The sequence below is a fragment of the Salmo salar genome, chromosome ssa04 (genome assembly GCF_905237065.1).
Source record: "Salmo salar chromosome ssa04, Ssal_v3.1, whole genome shotgun sequence".
Lineage (NCBI taxonomy): Eukaryota > Metazoa > Chordata > Actinopteri > Salmoniformes > Salmonidae > Salmo > Salmo salar.
In genome coordinates, this window is record NC_059445.1 from 10684326 (window position 1) to 10704576 (window position 20251).

General features: G+C 42.9%; 1 protein-coding gene and 1 pseudogene across 1 annotated transcript; one reads left to right on the forward strand and one right to left on the reverse strand.

Moving 5' to 3' along the window:
• Positions 1 to 3843: 3843 nt before the first annotated feature.
• On the reverse strand, positions 3844 to 17995 carry LOC106610312 (uncharacterized; annotated as a pseudogene).
• Positions 13325 to 15282, forward strand: LOC106610327 (uncharacterized). The gene is made up of 3 exons (XM_045716456.1): positions 13325 to 14172; positions 14415 to 14837; positions 14968 to 15282. Exons 1-3 carry the CDS (start codon positions 13700 to 13702, stop codon positions 14996 to 14998), a joined length of 927 nt encoding a protein of 308 aa, XP_045572412.1. The 5' UTR covers positions 13325 to 13699; the 3' UTR covers positions 14999 to 15282.
• Positions 17996 to 20251: the final 2256 nt, after the last annotated feature.

Below are 20251 nucleotides of genomic sequence, written 5' to 3' on the forward strand. Positions count from 1 at the left end.
CCTACAACCATGCTTCAGAGAGCCTTGACTGGGGTTGGAACCTACAACCATGCTTCAGAGAGCCTTGGCTGGGGTTGGAACCTACAACCATGCTTCAGAGAGCCTTGACTGGGGTTGGAACCTACAACCATGCTTCACAGAGCCTTCACTGGGGTTGGAACCTACAACCATGCTTCAGAGAGCCTTGACTGCGGTTAGAACCTTCACAATGCTCTTCTAGAGCCTTGACCAACTCCTTTCTTTATTAAGCCCACAGACAGAATCCTGAGGCTATGACTCACTCTCCAGCTAGGGGCCGCTGTTGGTCGAAGTCTTTAGCTTATTCTTTTAGACAGATTCAAGCCTGGACTGGTCAATGTGGTTTTGGTAGCACTAACCTGATGGTGATAGAAGCATTGGGTTCCTTCTCCGGTTAATCCTGTCTCTACTTTTTCCTCCATAACCACTGCTGGTTACTGTTCCATATCCGTCGGGGGGAATCCCAGGATGAACCACTTATCGCTTCCTTCCGGCCAACAAGGCACAACCCTCCAGCCATCTTACGTGTCACAGCTACTCCCAGCAACCTTTACCTCCAGCAGCCTTTACCTCCAGCAGCCTTTACCCCCAGCAGCCTTTACCCCCAGCAGCCTTTACCTCCAGCAGGCTTTCACCCCCAGCAGCCTTTACCCCCAGCAGCCTTTACCCCCAGCAGCCTTTACCCCCAACAGCCTTTTTATCCCCAGCAGCCTTTTATCCACAGCAGCCTTTTATCCCCAGCAGCCTTTACCCCCAGCAGCCTTTACCCCCAGCAGCCTTTACCCCCAGCAGCCTTTACCCCCAGCAGCCTTTATCCCCAACAGCCTTTTATTCCCAGCAGCCTTTTATTCCCAGCAGCCTTTATCCCCAGCAGCCTTTACCCACAGCAGCCTTTCCCCCAGCAGCCTTTACCCCCAGCAGCCTTTACCCCCAGCAGCCTTTACCCCCAGCAGCCTTTATCCCCAGCAGCCTTTACCTCCAGCAGCCTTTACCTCCAGCAGCCTTTACCCCCAGCAGCCTTTTATCCCCAGCAGCCTTTACCCCCAGCAGCCTTTACCCCCAGCAGCCTTTACTTGCTCAGCTTTAAGGCAACCAGGATAGAGAGCCAGCACTGGTTTCGAACCTACAACGCTGTGCTTTGGGGGTGAGATCCTTACGCCAGAGCCACAGACTTACACTTATCTTCGGATTCCGACATCAATGTTTATCACCTAAAGCAGCATCGTTGAGTTTTGAACCTATAACCTCTTGGATGAAAGGCAAGTACTCAAAAAAATCAATTCTAGCTCTTAAATTAAATGGCAGTAGCCTACATTCGCTGTATGATTTTCAATTACAGCATTATTTAATCTGCAGTTATTCTTCTGATATTTATTCTGTTACCAATAATATTTACATGTTAATATTATCTTCTGATTACAATTATTATGTCTCATATTTTAACTAAATGTAATCTATTAGCTTTCATAATATAAGTAGGTATATCTAGCTGTCAGATACGTTCTGAATTTCTAATGGAATGGCTTGTCATGCACTTTGTAAAAACCCACAGTGAATGTTTGAAAAATATGCACACATTTTGCAAGCCAAAGGTTGTGTTTTCGAATCTCATCAAAGATGACTTTAACTAATTAGCAATTTTGCAACTAGTTAACATGTTAGCTAACCCTTCCCCTAACCCCTAACCTTAACTCTTTAAACTAGCTCCTAATCCTAACTTTAACTATAGCCTAGCTAGCGTTAGCCACCAAGCCACCTAGCTAACGTTAGCCACAACAAATTGTAATTCGTAATATATCATACAAAATGGATGGACTTTCACAAATTATAATGAACAAAAATATAAATTCAACATGCAACAATTTCAAAGATTTTACTGAGTGTCACAAGCGTCGATGAAAGGGGACCAAAGCGCAGCGGTTAAAGTGCTCATCTTCCTTTAATTATTTAATAAAGTGAACACTTAAAACAAAAATAACAAACCGACAATCAACAGTTCCGTAAGGCACATAGGCTATACCGAAAACAACCACCCACCAACCCAAAGGAAAAAACAGGATGCCTAAGTATGGCTTCCAATCAGAGACAACGAAAGACACCTGCCTCTGATTGGAAACCAAACTCGCCCACACATAGAAAATGAACATAGAAAAAGAAAACTAGAACATATCCCCTGGAAACAAACAAACCCCAAAACACACAGAAACAACACCCCCCTGCCACGCCCTGACCATACTACAATGACAAATGACCCCTTTACTGGTCAGGACATGACACTGAGTTACAGTTCATATAAGGAAATCAATCAATTTAAATAAATTCATTAGGTCCTAATCTATGGATTTCACATGACTGGGAACACAGATATGCATCTGTTGGTCACAGATACCAATGTAACCTTAAATAAAGGTAGGTGTGTGGATCAGCAAACCAGTCTGTATCTGGTGTGACCACCATTTGCCTCATGCAGAGTGATACACATCTCCTCACATAGAGTTGATCAGGCTGTTGATTATGGCCTGTGGAATGTTGTCCCACTCCTCTTAAATGGCTGTCCGAAGTTGCTGGATATTGGCGTGAACTGGAACATGCTGTCGTACACGTTGATCCAGAGCATCCCACACATGCTCAATGAGTGACATATCTGGTGAGTATGTAGGCCATGGAAGAACTGGGACATTTTCAGCTTCCAGGAATTGTGTACAGATCCTTGCGACATGGGGCCGTGCATTATCATGCAGAAACATGAGGTGATGGCGGCAGATGAATGGCACAACAATGGGCCTCAAGATCTCGTCACAGTATCTCTGTGCATTCAAATTGCCATTGATAAGATACAATTATGTTCGTTGTCTATAGCTTAAGCTTGTCCATACCATAACCCCACCACATACCATTGGGCACTGTGTTCACAACGTTGACATCAGCAAACCGCTCGGCCACACAACACCATACACAAGGTCTGCGGTTGTGGGGCGGGTTGGACGTACTGCCAAATTCGCTAAAATTACATTGGAGGTGGCTTTTGGTAGAGAAATTAACATTAAATTCTCTGGCAACAGCTCTGGTGTACATTCCTGCAGTCAGCATACCAATTGCACGCTACCTCAAAACTTGAGACATCTGTGGCATTGTGTTGTGTGACAAAACTGCACATTTTAGATTTGTCCTTTTATTGTACACAGCACAAGGTGCACCTGTGTGATGATCATGCTGTTTAATCAGCTTCTTGATATGCCACACCTTTCAGGTGGATGGATTATGTCAGCAAAGAAGAAATGCTTGCTAACAGGGATGTAAACAAATTTGTGCACAACATTTTAGAGAAATAAGCTTTTTGTGTGTATGGAACATTTCTGTAATCTTAAATTTCAGCTCATGAAACATTGGACTAACACTTTACGTGTTGCGTTTACATTTTTGTTCAATGTAATACATACCATATGAAACGTAACATATCATACTGTATGGAGTGTCTCGGATTTACATTTACCAAACTACATCTACCCCTGAGTACAGATTGAGTTCACCGGCAGGGAATTCGTAACAGCCACCCCTAAGTATGAGTATCATATTTACAAAAATAAATAATTCCCTGCTGGAATGTCAATATGAAGCCCATTGGGCCAAGGCAGGTCCACCCCATGTGGCCACCCCATCAGCAGCAGGCAAGGAGTAGCCAGGGGACAGGGCTGAAAGTACCCATGTGACAAGTACTCCATGGCATGGCTAGCCCACAGCTGCACTGTGGAGGCAACAGGTGTCCAGTCAGGTACTCGGGGCCACGACCCACAGAGGAGAGCAGGCCAGAGGTGTGCTGTCCCACTAGTGCTGGAACTGGAGGACCCCGGTTGAGGATAGATGACGCTGCTGAGGCTGCCGGGTGGACTGGAGGACCGACGAATGCTGGGTCAGCCAGGTTTCTGGTTGCAGCTGGCCTAGTGAAGGGGCTTGCGGCCCTTGGCTAGGCGGGGGTGCTGACTGGGGCACCAGCTGGATTGCTATCTTGGCTGTCAGATGAAGGGTCGTCCATTTTACTCTTCAACGGCCACAATCTTCACAGGAATCGTCAAAAGGTCATCCAGTGATTGTGTGGTAAAAATGGAGGTGAATAGGGCCATTCCACATCATAGGGGGACAGGTTATTTCTATGGGCTAATAGCACAGTAATGCCAAATTCAATGTTTCAACAAATATTTTTGTATATATTTGTTTTATACCTACAGGGTATAAAGCAAATACCAAGCTAAATGATCCTTGGTATGACCATCTTAAAGGCCCAGTGAAGTCAAAAACGGGATTCTTCTGTGTTTTATACACTGAGTATATAAAACATTAAGAACACCTTCCTAATATTGAGTTCCACCCCCCTTTTTCCCCGCAGAACAGCCTCAATTCGCCATGGCATGGACTCTACAAGGTGTCGAAAGCATTCCACTGGGATGCTGGCCGATGTTGACTCCAATCCCGCAGTTGTGTTAAATTGGCTGGTGGACCATTCTTGATACACACTGGAAACGGTTGATCCTGAAAAATTCAGCAGCATTACAGTTATTAAGAACAAATTCTTATTTACAAAGACTGCCTACCAGGGAACAGTGTATTAACTGCCTTGTTCAGGGGCAGAACGACAGATTTTTACCTTGTCAGCTCAGGGATTCGATCCAGCAACCTTTCAGGTTACTGGCCCAACGCTCTAACAACTAGGCTACCTGCCACCCCTAAAGAACTGTTTGAAAAGACTATTTTGATGGGATGGAGTTTTGGCCTTCCATGGTGACATCACCATGCAGTTAATTAGTTAATAGACCAATAATAAAGAGTTCCAAACCTCTCTGCCAATAACAGCACATTTTCAGTTTTCCTCTTCCCACTCAGACCACTCCCAGACAGTCCTAGCTAAATTCAATCCCCGAAAACAGTCACTGTAAGGTTCTTAATTGTCACTGAGAATTTATTCGATTTTGAAATAAAAATGGCTGCATTGGACCTTTAAAACAATTCCATACGCTATCTTAGTAGATATCGCCATCTAGAGGCTTAGACACTAGGCAGTTAAAAAGGTAAGCGAGAAGGAGTCACACATCACAACTACTGAAGATCAAAGCACCATTGAATTTCAAGCAGCAGTGTGAAAGAGCTCTTGATACATTGTCAGCCCCACTACAATACATGAAGGTTTTGATATACATTTTGTATTTGTTTCTCTTTCCCCCGGTTAAAAACCTGTCACTGAATTAAAGGCCTTCTGTATTTAGGAAGCATAAAGCATCACTTCAACTTCATGTTCATGAGAAGAGAATGGCAAAATCAGTATGATGCAGTTTAGGTGTACATTATGGTTGTATTTGTATTTATTGCGGATCCCCTTTAGCTGCTTCCAAGACAGTCCTCCTCTTCCATGCCAGCCTCAGGTGGTACCCAGCCAGTGTCATAGCCATGCACAGTGTGCCAGGTCTTCTGCTTGGGGTGGTTCTTCTCCTCTATGATAATAACCTTCCCCACATCCACTCTGACTTGAAGTACTCTTTTCTCCCAGTAGGGGACACCAGGAGAATGTCCCAACTAACATAGACACCAGTTCCAAGAACACTTTAGTCTGCACTTGGTGTGAAACCATTGTTCTTAATCAACTCTGTTGTGGTGCCGTGGAACATCACATATTCTGTCTGGTCTTCAGGAAGTGTTGCTGTCTAGAAAGGTAATGTAGTGTGGGGAGTTAGCAATAAGCTAGTAACCAAACTGCAACTGAATACACCTCTGCTGAGGTGAACTGTATTATAAGTCAATATCATGCACAATTACACATTGCAATAGCAAGCCATATTAAATAGTCATTTAACGGAAACTGTTACACCAAATAGTGATGTTTATACAATAACAATATGCTGAATCACTATTGTTACAGTAACAGTGTTTGATATATATATATATCAGTGAAATGGTAAATAACAAAACTGTTAATTTGTCTAGAATTACAGGAGATTGTTCTTACCTGCTATTGCTTGACAAATGCAGGATTATTATACTGTATTCTTAGGAAACCTACAGTAGTGCTTCATACAGAGTGCTTTTGTAACGCCCTGGCCATAGAGAGGGGTTTTTGTTCTTTATTTTGGTTAGGCCAGGGTGTTACATTGGGTGGGCGTTCTATGTTCATTTTTCTATGTTTTTGTATTTCTTTGTTTTGGGCCGTGTGTGGCTCCCAATCAGGCACAGCTGTAGTTCGTTGTTGCTGATTGGGAGTCACACATAAGTAGCCTGTTTTTCCTTTGGGTTTTTGTGGGTGGCCCACATAAAAGACTGTACAAACACCAACAAATCAGCTCCAAGTGATTTTAATTTGGGAAATCTGTTCCAAAGTATTCCCACGCATAATATAGGTTTGAAATTATGATGTTTTAGTCTAATATTATATATGTTTCGGCTTCTTGCGGTCAATTTGCAGTCTACGAATGATTTGTAATTATGTTCCGGCCCCCTGACCATCCGTTCATGAAAGAAATCGGACCTGCGGCTGAATCTAGTTGATGATCCCTGACCTAGAGCATAGTAGTCCCTCAGAATGTAGAACCATGATCCCTCTATGTAAGGGAAAAGCAACAACACCCACTCAGATAGTAGAGGTAGTCTAATAAATACAGAACCATAAACATGTATGGTATCCCAATCTGAGCATTTCAAAATGGCTGACACCTTCCGCAAACAGTGAGAACTCAGCTGCCACCTGTCTATGGAAGTCTATGGAAGACACACAACATTGACTAAATTAATTCATATATTTCCGCAGCACAGATACTTCAATAGATTAACTGATTGGAATTCGGAGGGGGGAAAACACAACAAACAATGTGGGAAACGTTTTTATTTGAGATTTATTATAGGAACAAGGATCATTGTTACACACGCATTATTTACATCAAGTAAATATGAATATTTGATAAGGTTATATGATTGATTGCATATAGATTGCCATGTGAAATCATCTTGTGGGCCTGCAAAATATAGCTTCTTCTTCCTATGAACTGCATCATGTTGGACCGTCTGATTCTAACCATCCTCTTCTGGTGACCATGAGTTGATGCTGGATGCTCCCTGAATGCAGAACGCCATCAGTTCTACAGTGACGGGTTTAACCTGCAGGAAAGAGAATAGAATACAAACGGTCTCAATTAAAACCTGCATGTGTGTATAGTGGGGCTCACACTAAGTGCCCTTCAAGCCTTCTACTGTAGGGGTACTTCCATTGTGATAAGATACTGACTGTGGCTCAATATCACTCACATTTTCATGGTGGACAGTTTCAGCATTGTCATTGTCTATAAATTTATTGACTGTAATTCTCTTTGGGTCATAGACACAGTCTTCCTCTTGTTTGCTCGTCACCATGTCAACACCAGGTGGAACCCGGCAGTGTCATACCCATGTGTGTGCCAGTCGTATTGCCTGTCGTGACCCTGCACATCAATGATCTTAACCTTGCCAACATCCACCTTTACTTTCAGAACCATCCTGTCTGAGTCATCGGCACCAATGGGGTATTTGATGGCTTTTCTGATGTCTCGACTGAGGTAGACACCGGCACCAAGCATGCCATCTTTGGAAGGTTTGAATCCATTTCTCTGTATATCCACAGCAATCTGTTTTGATGTCCCATGATACATCACGTAGACGTGGCTGTCCTCAGGGGAGACTCCACTCTGAAGATGACGGTGTCTAGATCTGTAAGACAGGGAGACAGTTTTTGCTTCAATATGATATTATATTAGCTTCTATACTTTACATAGTTTATTTAAAATAATTATTTGTTAAAGGAGACTTGATTTTTAGGCCATTGGGGAAATGTAGATTTTTTTGAATTCCTGGTCGTCTGACCTCCCACCTCTAAAAACAAATCAGTTAGAAAGCTCTAGAATGTACTGTGAGGGAAAAAAGTATTTGATCCCCTGCTGATTTTGTGCGTTTGCCCACTTACAAAGAAATTATCAGTCTATAATTTTAACGGTAGGTTTATTTGAACAGTGAGAGACAGAATAACAACAAAAAAATCCAGAAAAACGCATGTCAAAAATGTTATAAAATGATTTGCATTTTAATGGGGGAAATAAGTATTTGACCCCCTCTGCAAAACATGACTTAGTACTTGGTGGCAAAACCCTTGTTGGCAATCAGAGGTCAGACGTTTCTTGTAGTTGGCCACCAGGTTTGCACACATCTCAGGAGGGATTTTGTCCCAGTCCTCTTTGCAGATCTTCTCCAAGTCATTAAGGTTTCGAGGCTGACGTTGTGCAACTCGAACCTTCAGCTCCCTCCACAGATTTTCTATGGGATTAAGTTCTGGAGACTGGCTAGGCCACTCCAGGACCTTAATGTGCTTCTTCTTGAGCCACTCCTTTGTTGCCTTGGCCGTGTGTTTTGGGTCATTGTCATGCTGGAATACCCATCCACGACCCATTTTCAATGCCCTGGCTGAGGGAAGGAGGTTCTCACCCAAGATTTGACGGTACATGGCCCCTGTCCATCGTCCCTTTGATGTGGTGAAGTTGTCCTGTCCCCTTAGCAGAAAAACACCCCCAAAGCATAATGTTTCCACCTCCATGTTTGACGGTGGAGATGGTGTTCTTGGGGTCATAGGCAGCATTCCTCCTCCTCCAAACACGGCGAGTTGAGTTGATGTCAAAGAGCTCCATTTTGGTCTCATCTGACCACAACACTTTCACCCAGTTGTCCTCTGAGTCATTCAGATGTTCATTGGCAAACTTCAGACGGGCATGTATATGTATTCTTGAGCAGGGGGACCTTGCGGGTGCTGCAGGATTTCAGTCCTTCACGGCGTAGTGTGTTACCAATTGTTTTCTTGGTGACTATGGTCCCAGCTGCCTTGAGATCATTGACAAGATCCTCCCGTGTAGTTCTGGGCTGACTCCTTACCGTTCTCATGATCATTGCAACTCCACGTGGTGAGATCTTGCATGGAGCCCCAGGCCGAGGGAGATTGACAGTTATTTTGTGTTTCTTCCATTTGCGAATAATCGCACCAAATGTTGTCACCTTCTCACCAAGCTGCTTGGCGATGGTCTTGTAGCCCATGCCAGCCTTGTGTAGGTCTACAATCTTGTCCCTGACATCCTTGGAGAGCTCTTTGGTCTTGGCTATGGTGGAAAGTTTGGAATCTGATTGATTGCTTCTGTGGACAGGTGTCTTTTTTACAGGTAACAAGCTGCGGTTAGGAGCACTCCCTTTAAGAGTGTGCTCCTAATCTCAGCTCGTTACCTGTATAAAAGACACCTGGGACCCAGAAATCTTTCTGATTGAGAGGGGGTCAAATACTTATTTCCCTCCTTAAAATGCAAATCAATTTATAACATTTCTGACATGCGTTTTTCTGGATATTTGTGTTGTTATTCTGTCTCTCACTGTTCAAATAAACCTACCATTAAAACTATAGACTGATCCTTTTTTTGTCAGTGGGCAAACATACAAAATCAGCAGGGGATCAAATACTTTTTCCCCCACTGTATCTATTGCATCATCACAGGTAAAACCAATCAGAGGGTTTGCACTACAACAGTCTCTTTCATACTTACATGGTCGTTTTGTTTACTTTCATGACCTCCATGACTTTGATTCTTTTTGGGTCGTAGACACAGTTCTCCTGTCGGTTGCTTTCTACCGTATCGACCCCTGGTGGAACCCAGGCGGTGTCATATCCATACTCGCTATGCCAGGTCTTCCGCATGGGGTGACTCTGCTGGTCTATGATCTTAACCTTCCCAACATCCACTCTGACTTTTAGTACTCTTCTCTTAGAGTTGGAAACACCAGGAGGGTATTTACAGGCTTTTTGAATGTCCCGTGTAACATAAACATCAGCACCAAGCATGCTGCTATCTGCTCTTGATGGTGTGAAGCCATTCTTCTTAATCATCTCTGCAGCCTCTATTGAGGTGCCATGGAACATCACATATGTTCTTTGATCCTCAGGATGTTCACCAGTGTCGAGAAAGTTGTCTAAGTATGGAGAGTTTGGTTTCATTTTCCTCAGGCAAGCCCTAGTCAACATGATGACTCTGGCTGTGAGAACCTGTGGCAAAGTATGCTTTTATGAATAGACAAACTTCTGCAATCCTGTAGTAACGATTTAGATCTGCTACAGGGCCTTCAGAAAGTATTCATACCTCTTGACTTATTCCACATTTGTTGTGTTACAGCCTGAATTCAAAATGAATTAAATCTTTTTTTTTCCCTCACCCATCTACACACACAATACGCCATAATGACGAAGTGAAAACATGTTTTTAGACATTTTAGCAAACTTATTGAAAATATTTTAAATATCCAATTTACATAAGTATTCGCACCCCTTTGCCTTGATATTCCAAATGGATTTTTTTATTTATTTAATTGATTTTGAATTCAGTCTGAAACACAACAAAATGTGGAATAAATCAAGAGGTATGAATACTTTCTGAAGGCACTGTACATGTGGAAGTAACCTGAAGTGTAATAAAAGGGGAGTCTGCCTGCACATTGTAATACTTGCCAAATAAATATGAATAGGGCAACATGGCAACCACAAATAGACTTTATCCAGACTACTAATTCAGAAAAGTCACATGCTATTGCCAACTACTGTGTTGCCTTAGTATATTTCTTTGGCTCACATGAATAATACTTCAATAGTGCACAATATACTTGGTATGTTACAAGCACTTGTTTGTAATGTTATAAATACATTATAATTCAGATAATCTCTGTTGTATCATTCACTTTTATAGAAAATACTATATATTGGATTATATCCTCTGGCTTGTGATTTACATTTTGCAATGCGATGTTAACATTCGTGAAGGAGCTAATAAGCAACTTTCTAAAAAGTCTAATTAGAATTTGGTCATCCTTACCTGCTACTGTGGAATCAGATTCAACCAACCTGTCAGACTAATTCAGGATTATATGACAGAGTTTAGTTCTCGTTTCTCCTCTGTTTCCTCTCCCTTGCTCTCTCCCCTCTTTCTCTCAAATTCTAATTCGAGAGCAAAGTCCATCCATATTTATGACCAGGATATCTATTTGCTAGTGAAAAGCAACCACACCAACTCAGATGAGAAGGAAGCCTAATCTAATGGGTACATAAACATGTATGATACATCTTATTATTGCAAGACCTCTGGAGCATTTTGAAATTGCAATGCTGACACCTTTGACCAGTAAATTGATGTCCGTAGTGTTTATACATCAGTCTAAGATCAGTTGTTGAGTCATTCTGAACAGTGAGTAGTACACAGCTGTCATTTGCGACTAAATCGAAGATACTATTAGTCTATAAAAGACACCTATTGACTAATATTATACATTTTGTCCAGTAGGTACATTATTTTAAGGTGCATTATATATTTAAATGCAGTATTGTACAGGTAAGTGCCAAAATAAAGGAAACACCAACATAAAGTGTCTTAAGGCGGTGGGCCGCCACGATCCAGAACAGCTTCAATGCATCTTGGCATAGATTCTACAAGTGTCTGGAACTCTACTGGAGGGATGCGACACCATTCTTCCATGAAGAATTCCATAATTTGGTGTTTTGATTATGGTGGTGGAGGAAAACGCTCTCTCTGGCGTTGCTCCAGAATCTCCCATAAGTGTTCGATTGGGTTGAGATCTGGTGGCTGAGACGGCCAGGGCATATGGTTTACATCGTTTTCATGCTCATCAAACCATTACGTCACCACTCGTGCCCTGTGGATGGGGGCATTATCATCCTATGGGGGCATCGCCATGGTAGCCAAAATAATGGCCTGCCCAGCATTTTTATACTGTACATGACCCTAAGCATGATGGAATGTTAAGTGATTAATTAACTCAGGGATCACACCTGTGTGGAAGCACCTAGTTTCAATATACTTTGTACCCCTCATTTACTCAACTGTTTCCATTATTTTGGCAGTTACCTGTATTTTGCACTTCAACAGGATTATTCATAGTTACAAGTTCTCTTCGGTTCCCTTCATGATTATTGTTGGGTCATAAACACAGTCTTCCTCTTGGTTGCTCGTCACCATGCCAACACCAGGTGGAACCCAGGCAGTGTCATACTCAGGGTGCCAGGTCTTCCCCTTGGGGTGGTACTGCATCCACTCTGACTCTAATGGGCGACGTCAAAATGTTTCAACTTCATCATCTCCAGCACTACCCCAACATCAACAACATATGAGAAAATGGCGTGTTTCTACGTTTTGTAGTAAAAAGATGACGGCATCGGTGTGCATTGTGTGATTTTAACAAATGATGAGTAGACGTTGCCTAATAATTGGTAGATTTTTTTGTACTGCAAAACATAGAAATGCGCAATTTTCACACACTGTATGTTGATGTTGGGGAGGTGCTGGAGATGATGAATGTGAAGTTGAAACACTTTTAAACGTCCCTTAAGCTACTCTTGTCTTAGTGTCTGGAACACCAAGAGGGTTTTCTACTGGATTTTCGTTGCCCGAAGTGGATGGTTCAACAGTCCAGCATGATGCAGCAACAGTAAGGAGCTAAATAGGCTCACAATAGGCTGAGGATTTGATATGGGATTAATGTGCTATCAACCATATATTTTAGAAATATAATCAATCATATTTACTTGATAATGAATGTGTATCAATGATCATACGTTGTTTAAAGAAGGGTTTTCTTCCTATAATAAATCTCAACTAAACTGTAGAAGTTCCCGAGACTGTTTGAGTGTTTTACCTCCACAAAATTCAATCAGGTTTCATTAATCTACAGCATCTGTGGTGCAGAAATATATTGATAATATTGGTCAATGTTGTGTCTTCCATAGACGTATCAACGGTGTCTTCCTGTTAGTCGCAGACAGCAGTTGTGTGATCACTGTTTAGATTGACAACACATTACTGATTCTGAACCTAGTCTGATATACAAGGCAAAGGGTGGCTACTTTGAAGAATCTCAAATATAACATATATTTTGATTTGTATAACACTTCTTTGGTTACTACATGATTCCATGTGTTATTTAATAGTTTTGATGTCTTCGCTACTTTTTTACAATGTAGAAAATAGTAAAAATAAAGAAAAACCCTTGAATGAGTAGGTGTGTCCAAACTTTTGACTGGTGCTGTATAAAGACTAAAAACGTCAATGTATTTGTCAAAGTTGTCCGCATTGCAATTTTGAAACGCTCCAGAAGTCTTAATACGGCATGACGTCTCAAATATGTTTATGATCATGTACCCATTAGACTAGATTCTAACGTGAGTGGGCGTGGTTTTTACTTACAAAGAAACAGAAAACCAAACGTTTTTCTCAAGAACCAGGAAATGAAACTTGAGTGGAAGGAAACCCTCACATACGGTATAATCCTGCATTCGTCTGTTAGTATAGCGGGTGAGAATAATGTTATTTGAAACACTAGACAAGCTAGCTGTCTTATTATTGAACACTTGATATAAATCAAATACTGTTTTGTTCACCAGTCTTTACTTGAGAATGTTATAATGCTATTCTAATACTATTGTAACATTGATTCTGGATACGTTGAATAGTTCTTTAAACATTACAATTTGCTTTAACGGTTTTAGCCTAAATAATTTGCAAGATGGCTAGCCCTTAAAAATAGTTTTTGGGATTACAGCTCATTTGTGAGAGGTGTATTCAGTTGCAGTTTGATTACTATGGCTTTGAAGGGGTACACCAAGCAGAAAAACAAAACAAATTCACCATACTACTTAGAGAACATTCTTGAGACCAATGAGCATCCAGAGGATCACAGAGAATATGTGATGTTCCACGGCACCACAAAAGAGGCTACAGAGTTGATAAAGAAGAATGGCTTCACACCATCAAGAGAAGAACTTGGGCCTGGTGTGTATGTCAGTCGAGACATCGGGAAAGCAATTAAATACCCCCTTGGTGTTTCCAACAATAAGAGAAGAGTACTAAAAGTCAGAGTGGATGTAGGGAAGGTTAAAATCATCGATCAACAGAACCACCCCATGCAGGAGACCTGGCATACCGAGCATGGATATGACACCGCCTGGGTTCCCCCAGGGGTCAGTATGGTGCTGAGCAACCAACAGGGGAACTGTATCTACGACCCAAAGAGAATCAAAGTCATGCAGGTCATGAAAGTGAAAGAAAACAACATGTAAGTATAAAATAAACTGTTGTAAAGCACTGCTAACTTTCTCTTGGTTTTACCTGTCATGAACAATTGAACTTCACAGCAGTCAATTGTGTTTTGAGCTTTCCATTGGCATTGTTTTATAGTCTATTTGTGGAGGTCTTACAAATTCGTTTGAGATATTTTGCCTCAAATTGAAAATACTGCAACTGTAGAAGGTTGTACTTTTATCACATTTCTGCAAAAACGGTCTCCCTGTCTTACAGATCTAGACACCGTCATCTTCAGAGTGGAGTCACCCCTGAGGACAGCCACGTCTACGTGATGTATCATGGAACATCAAAACAGGCTGCAGTAGAAATACAGAGACATGGCTTCACACCATCCACAGATGGTATGCTTGGTGCAGGTGTCTATGTCAGTCGAGACATCAGAAAAGCAATTAAATACCCCATTGGTGCCGATGACTCAGACAGGATGGTTCTGAAAGTAAAGGTGGATGTTGGCAAGGTTAAGATCATTGATGTGCAGGGTCACGACAGGCAATACGACTGGCACACACATGGGTATGACACTGCCTGGGTTCCACCTGGTGTTGACATGGTGCCGAGCAACCAACAGGAGAACTGTGTCTACGACCCAAAGAGAATCAAAGTCATGGCATTGCTGAAAGTGGCCATCTTGAAAAAGTATGTAATATTGAACTCCTCTCACCAATCACTAGATGGAAGATTTCATTTTCCTAGAAGGCTTGCACTTGAAATATGAACTCCACTACTTGCAGGTTCTAACATGTTGTATTTGGTTCTCTATCCTCAGGTTAAACCCGTCACTGGAGGTTGAGTCTTGAAGGTGTATTCAAGGAGCATTACACTTCATGTTCATCGAGATAAGAGGATGTAGCATGCTGCTATAGCTACACATTCAATATTGCATAGGAAGAAGCTATATTTTGCCAAAGGCTTACTGATTATTGGCAATATTCCTACTGTATATGCAATTAATATAACCTTATCACATTTTAAAACGATTCAATGCTATTCACTTGACGTAAACAAGGTGTGTATCAATGATCATAATTGTTCAGAATAATTGTCTTCCAATAATACATCTCAAATAAACCTCTAAAAGTCACCAATTGTTTGAGTGTGTTCATTTCATCTGTAGCATCTTTACTGTGGAAACATTGGCAATATTTAGTCAATGTTGTGTGTCTGCCATAGGTTTATAAGGTGTCTTCCAGTTTGACGCTGGTGGCAGCTGAATGCTCACTACTGTTTGCAAAAGGTGTCAGCAGCTTTCAATGTCAGGTTGGTGGCATACTACTTAACCATAAACCTATTGTATTAAAATGTTTATGTATTTATTATACTACCTCTACTACCTGTGTGGGATGGTTGCTTTTCACTTACATAGAGGTATCATGGTTCTACATTCTGATGGACTACTATGCTCTCTAGAGACATAGAGAAATAGTTATTTGTGGCAATTGTGCCCTCTATCCATCTCTATGTATAGTGACGAGTGGAGACCTGGAAACGAAACCTAAGCACGGTAGTGAGTCGTCACTAGTTACCTCAGCCGCAAAGTCTTCAACCTCGCCTATTTCTTATTAAAGTGATGCTCTAAACCTAACCTTAACCCTAGCCGTAACCTCACTGTTAACCCTTGTGACTAACCCTAACCTTAAATGAAGACCAAAAAGCTCATTTTTCTTTTCATGCATTTGTGGCTGTGGCAGTGGTAACTAGTGGAAAGCACAGTAGCGAGATCAGTAAGAAGTACTGTTTCCTAAGCATACAAAGTATAATAAACAACAGTCTTTATTAAACAGTCTTGTTATTGGACACTTAACTTCGATATATCAAACAATCCCTGTTTACAAAGTACATTTATATGTTAAGCATGATAATGTTACAACACTTGTAATATTATTGTAACAATAGTGATTCGGGATATTGTTACTGTATAAATATCACTATTTGGTGTAACAGTTTTAGCCAAAGGACTGTTTAATATTACAAAGTGTAATTGTGCATTGTATTGACTTATAATACAGTTCACCTCAGCAGAGGTGTATTCAGTTGCAGTTTGGTTACTAGCTTATGGCTAACTCCCCACACTACATTACCTTTCTAGACAGCAACACTTCCTGAAGACCAGACAGAATATGTGATGTTCCACGGCACCACAACAGAGTTGATTAAGAACAATGGTTTCACACCAAGTGCAGACTAAAGTGTTCTTGGAACTGGTGTCTATGTTAGTTGGGACATTCTCCTAGTGTCCCCTACTGGGAGAAAAGAGTACTTCAAGTCAGAGTGGATGTGGGGAAGGTTATTATCATAGAGGAGAAGAACCACCCCAAGCAGAAGACCTGGCACACTGTTCATGGCTATGCCACTGGCTGGGTACCACCTGAGGCTGGCATGGAAGAGGAGGACTGTGTCTACGATCCAAATATAGTGAAAGGTCATGGCGATAACTGGAGAGAACTTGTAAGTATGAAAAACTGTTGAAATACATTGCAAACCATTTTTCTTGTCATTACCTGCGATGGTATGGGATGGTACGTGACAACTTCACAGTAGAGCAGTGATTCCATTTGGTGATGAATTCTACAAAATCAAACAAACACACTCAAAAAACATGTAAATCATTTGCCTACAATTTCGAATAATGTATCCTACCTACGAATGCAATATCGTATATTTCAGCAATTGTCCTACAGATGTAAAAACAGCCATCTTAAGAGTAAAGTCGCCCCAGGAGGGATTGGCCCAGGCACGTCTAGGAATCAGGACACCAACAGGCAGGTAGAAGGGGGCCAGGAGGGATTGGCCCAGGCACGTCTAGGAATCAGGACACCAACAGGCAGGTAGAAGGGGGCCAGGAGGGATTGGCCCAGGCACGTCTAGGAATCAGGACACCAACAGGCAGGTAGAAGGGGGGCCAGGAGGGATTGGCCCAGGCACGTCTAGGAATCAGGACACCAACAGGCAGGTAGAAGGGGGCCAGGAGGGATTGGCCCAGGCACGTCTAGGAATCAGGACACCAACAGGCAGGTAGAAGGGGGCCAGGTGGGATTGGGCCAGGCACGTCTAGGAATCAGGACACCAACAGGCAGGTAGAAGGGGGCCAGGAGGGATTGGCCCAGGCACGTCTAGGAATCAGGACACCAACAGGCAGGTAGAAGGGGGCCAGGAGGGATTGGCCCAGGCACGTCTAGGAATCAGGACACCAACAGGCAGGTAGAAGGGGGCCAGGAGGGATTGGGCCAGGCATGTCTAGGAATCAGGACACCAACAGGCAGGTAGAAGGGGGCAGGTGGGATTGGCCCAGGCACGTCTAGGAATCAGGCCAGGGTGTCCTCAGTTGCGGTCCAAGAGCCTCCGTAAGGGGAGAAAGAGAAAAGATGAGGGTTAGTGAGAGCATGGCTAAAACCACAGTACACATCACAGTAGGGAATAATCAATTATGTTGCTGTGGACACTGGATAATCTGACACAAACACACACTCACACTTGTTTGACCTCGCTGTGATACTGTAGGCCTATTTATGTTACTTTTCTGAGTCAATTCAGGTAGCATTCAATGTCCTGCGTTTTTGTTAACCATGACAGCCAGCATTGTAAATAAAGAGATGTGCAGAAAGATAATCAGCCGCTGTGTCTCTTGATCCTTTCCCCTAATGTATTTTTGTGTCAGCCAGGCCCATCTTTTAAAATCAATACAATTTATATCAATCTCTAGTTGAGTCAAATAAATGGTTTTGTTCCGTTAACAAGATAATCCGGACAATTGCGGTAAACAGCGCCCCACTCAGGCAGAAAACGGAATGTTCTATTTGAGCAAAATAAGTAGTCTTGTTGTGATCACAAGACAATCCTAATCATTCAGGGGGGGGGGCGGGGTTAGAAGGATTACTATATCCTATCCCAGGTATTCCTTAAAGAGGTGGGGTTTCAGGTGTCTACGGAAGGTGGTGATTGACTCCGCTGTCCTGGCGTCGTGAGGGAGCTTGTTCCACCATTGGGGTGCCAGAGCAGCGAACAGTTTTGACTGGGCTGAGCGGGAACTGTGCTTCCGCAGAGGTAGGGGGGCCAGCAGGCCAGAGGTGGATGAACGCGGTGCCCTTGTTTGGGTGTAGGGCCTGATCAGAGCCTGAAGGTACGGAGGTGCCGTTCCCCTCACAGCTCCGTAGGCAAGCACAATCCTGTCTTGCAGGAAATCACGTACAGAATGAGCAGTATGGCTGGTGGCATTGTCATGCTGGGGGGTCATGTCAGGATGAGCCTGCAGGAAGGGTACCACATGAGGGAGGAGGATGTCTTCCCTGTAACGCACAGCTTTGAGATTGCCTGCAATGACAACAAGCTCAGTCCGATGATGCTGTGACACAGCGCCCCAGACCATGACGGACCCTCCACCTCCAAATCGATCCCGTTCCAGAGTACAGGCCTCGGTCTAACGCTCATTCCTTAAACACGAATATGACCATCAGTTGTGCGTGGCCACACAGTCATGGGTGAACAGGGAGTACAGGAGGGGACTAAGCACACACCCCTGAGGGGCCCCCGTGTTGAGGGTCAGCGTGGCAGATGTGTAGTAATTTACATTTTTTTCTCATTTTAAAACATACAATCTACCTGCAGTGAAGCCGCTCAACATCTACATTACATTCAGTCCTCCAGCAGACACTCCCATCCAGAGCGACCCACAGGAGCAACCAGGCTCAAGGGCCCCGCCCAAGGCCACAAGGATCGAATCTCCACCAAGTCGAACTGGGGACCCAAACCAGCAACCTCTTGGCCACTGGCACTAGCTCCCAATCACCAGGCCACCAACCATCCAAGATCCCCCCCCGGAAAAAACTCCCCCGCCACTCTCCAACCCCAAACCCCTCCCATCCCCCCCAAGACACTGTCCCCTCCGACCCAACCAAAACCACCACCCACCCAATGCACCAACAAAAATAACTAAAGAGAAAAAAGAGAAAAACAACAGAAAACAACAATGCTAAAACAAAAGACATCGAGGAAAACAAACATCTAAACAGCAAGGCCAACTGTATACGTTTGAGTGCATGTGTGACACTATTTACTTGTGTGTATGTGTGGGTCCGTGTGTATGCATGTTTGTGTGTTTGAATGCGAGTGTGTGTATGCATGTGCAGATGGGTTGATACCTACCCTCACTACCTGGGGGTGGCCCGTCAGAAAGTTCAGGATCCAGTTGTAGAGGGAGGTATTCAGTCCCAGGGTCCCGAGCTTGAGTGGACTGTGAATGCTGAGCTGTAGTCAATGAACAGCACTCACATAGGTATTCCTCTTGTCCAGGTGGGAGAGAGCAGTGTAGCGTGCAATAGAGATTGCATCAACTGTGGATCTGTTGGGGCGGTATGCGAATTGGAGTGGGTCCAGAGTGTCTGGGATGATGGTGTTGACATTCACCATTACTAGCCTTTCAACGCATTTCATGTTTACAGATGTGAGTGCTACCGGACAATAGTTGTTTAGGAAGGCTGCCTTTGAGCTCTCAGGAACAGGGACAATGGTGGTCCGCTTGAAACATGCCAGCTGGTCTGAGCATGCTCTGAAAATGCGCCCTGGTATTGATCTGTCCCTCTGCCATGTGCGTGTTAACCAATTATGTGTATAAACTCTGGATTGCTAATGCTATGTATTGTCCATTGAGAGGCTTTGAAGCCACCGGTCGGCCATATTGGCTCTCACCAGTAGGAGCAGCCCTCCATAGGAATAAATGGAATTCTACAGTATTTCAATTAAATGTATCATGGACAAAATTACACGCATTTAATACGTTTGTTGTTGTTGTAGCGGGAGCAGTAACATTAGCAATCTCAAAAACGTATACTTTAAGGAAAATGTTTTTATATATTTTGTCATGTTTTATTTTTATGTTTAACTCACATAATATAAGGTGTCTGTAATACAAAAAACGAATGTAGGCATTAATAGTTAAACTACTGTTCCCCGGGCGCGGATGACGTGGATGTTGATGCACCTCTCTGATTTAGAGGGGTTGGGTTAAATTCGGAAGAAACGTTTCAGTTGAATGCGTTCAGTTGTACAACTGACTA

Coding starts and splice junctions, on each gene's coding strand:
- LOC106610327 (XM_045716456.1), top strand. CDS start 13,700: ATGGCTTTGAAGGGGTACACCAAGCAGAAAAACAAAACAAATTCACCA. Junction 14,173..14,414: donor AAAGTGAAAGAAAACAACAT/GTAAGTATAAAA, acceptor CCTGTCTTACAG/ATCTAGACACCGTCATCTTC. Junction 14,838..14,967: donor AAAGTGGCCATCTTGAAAAA/GTATGTAATATT, acceptor CTCTATCCTCAG/GTTAAACCCGTCACTGGAGG.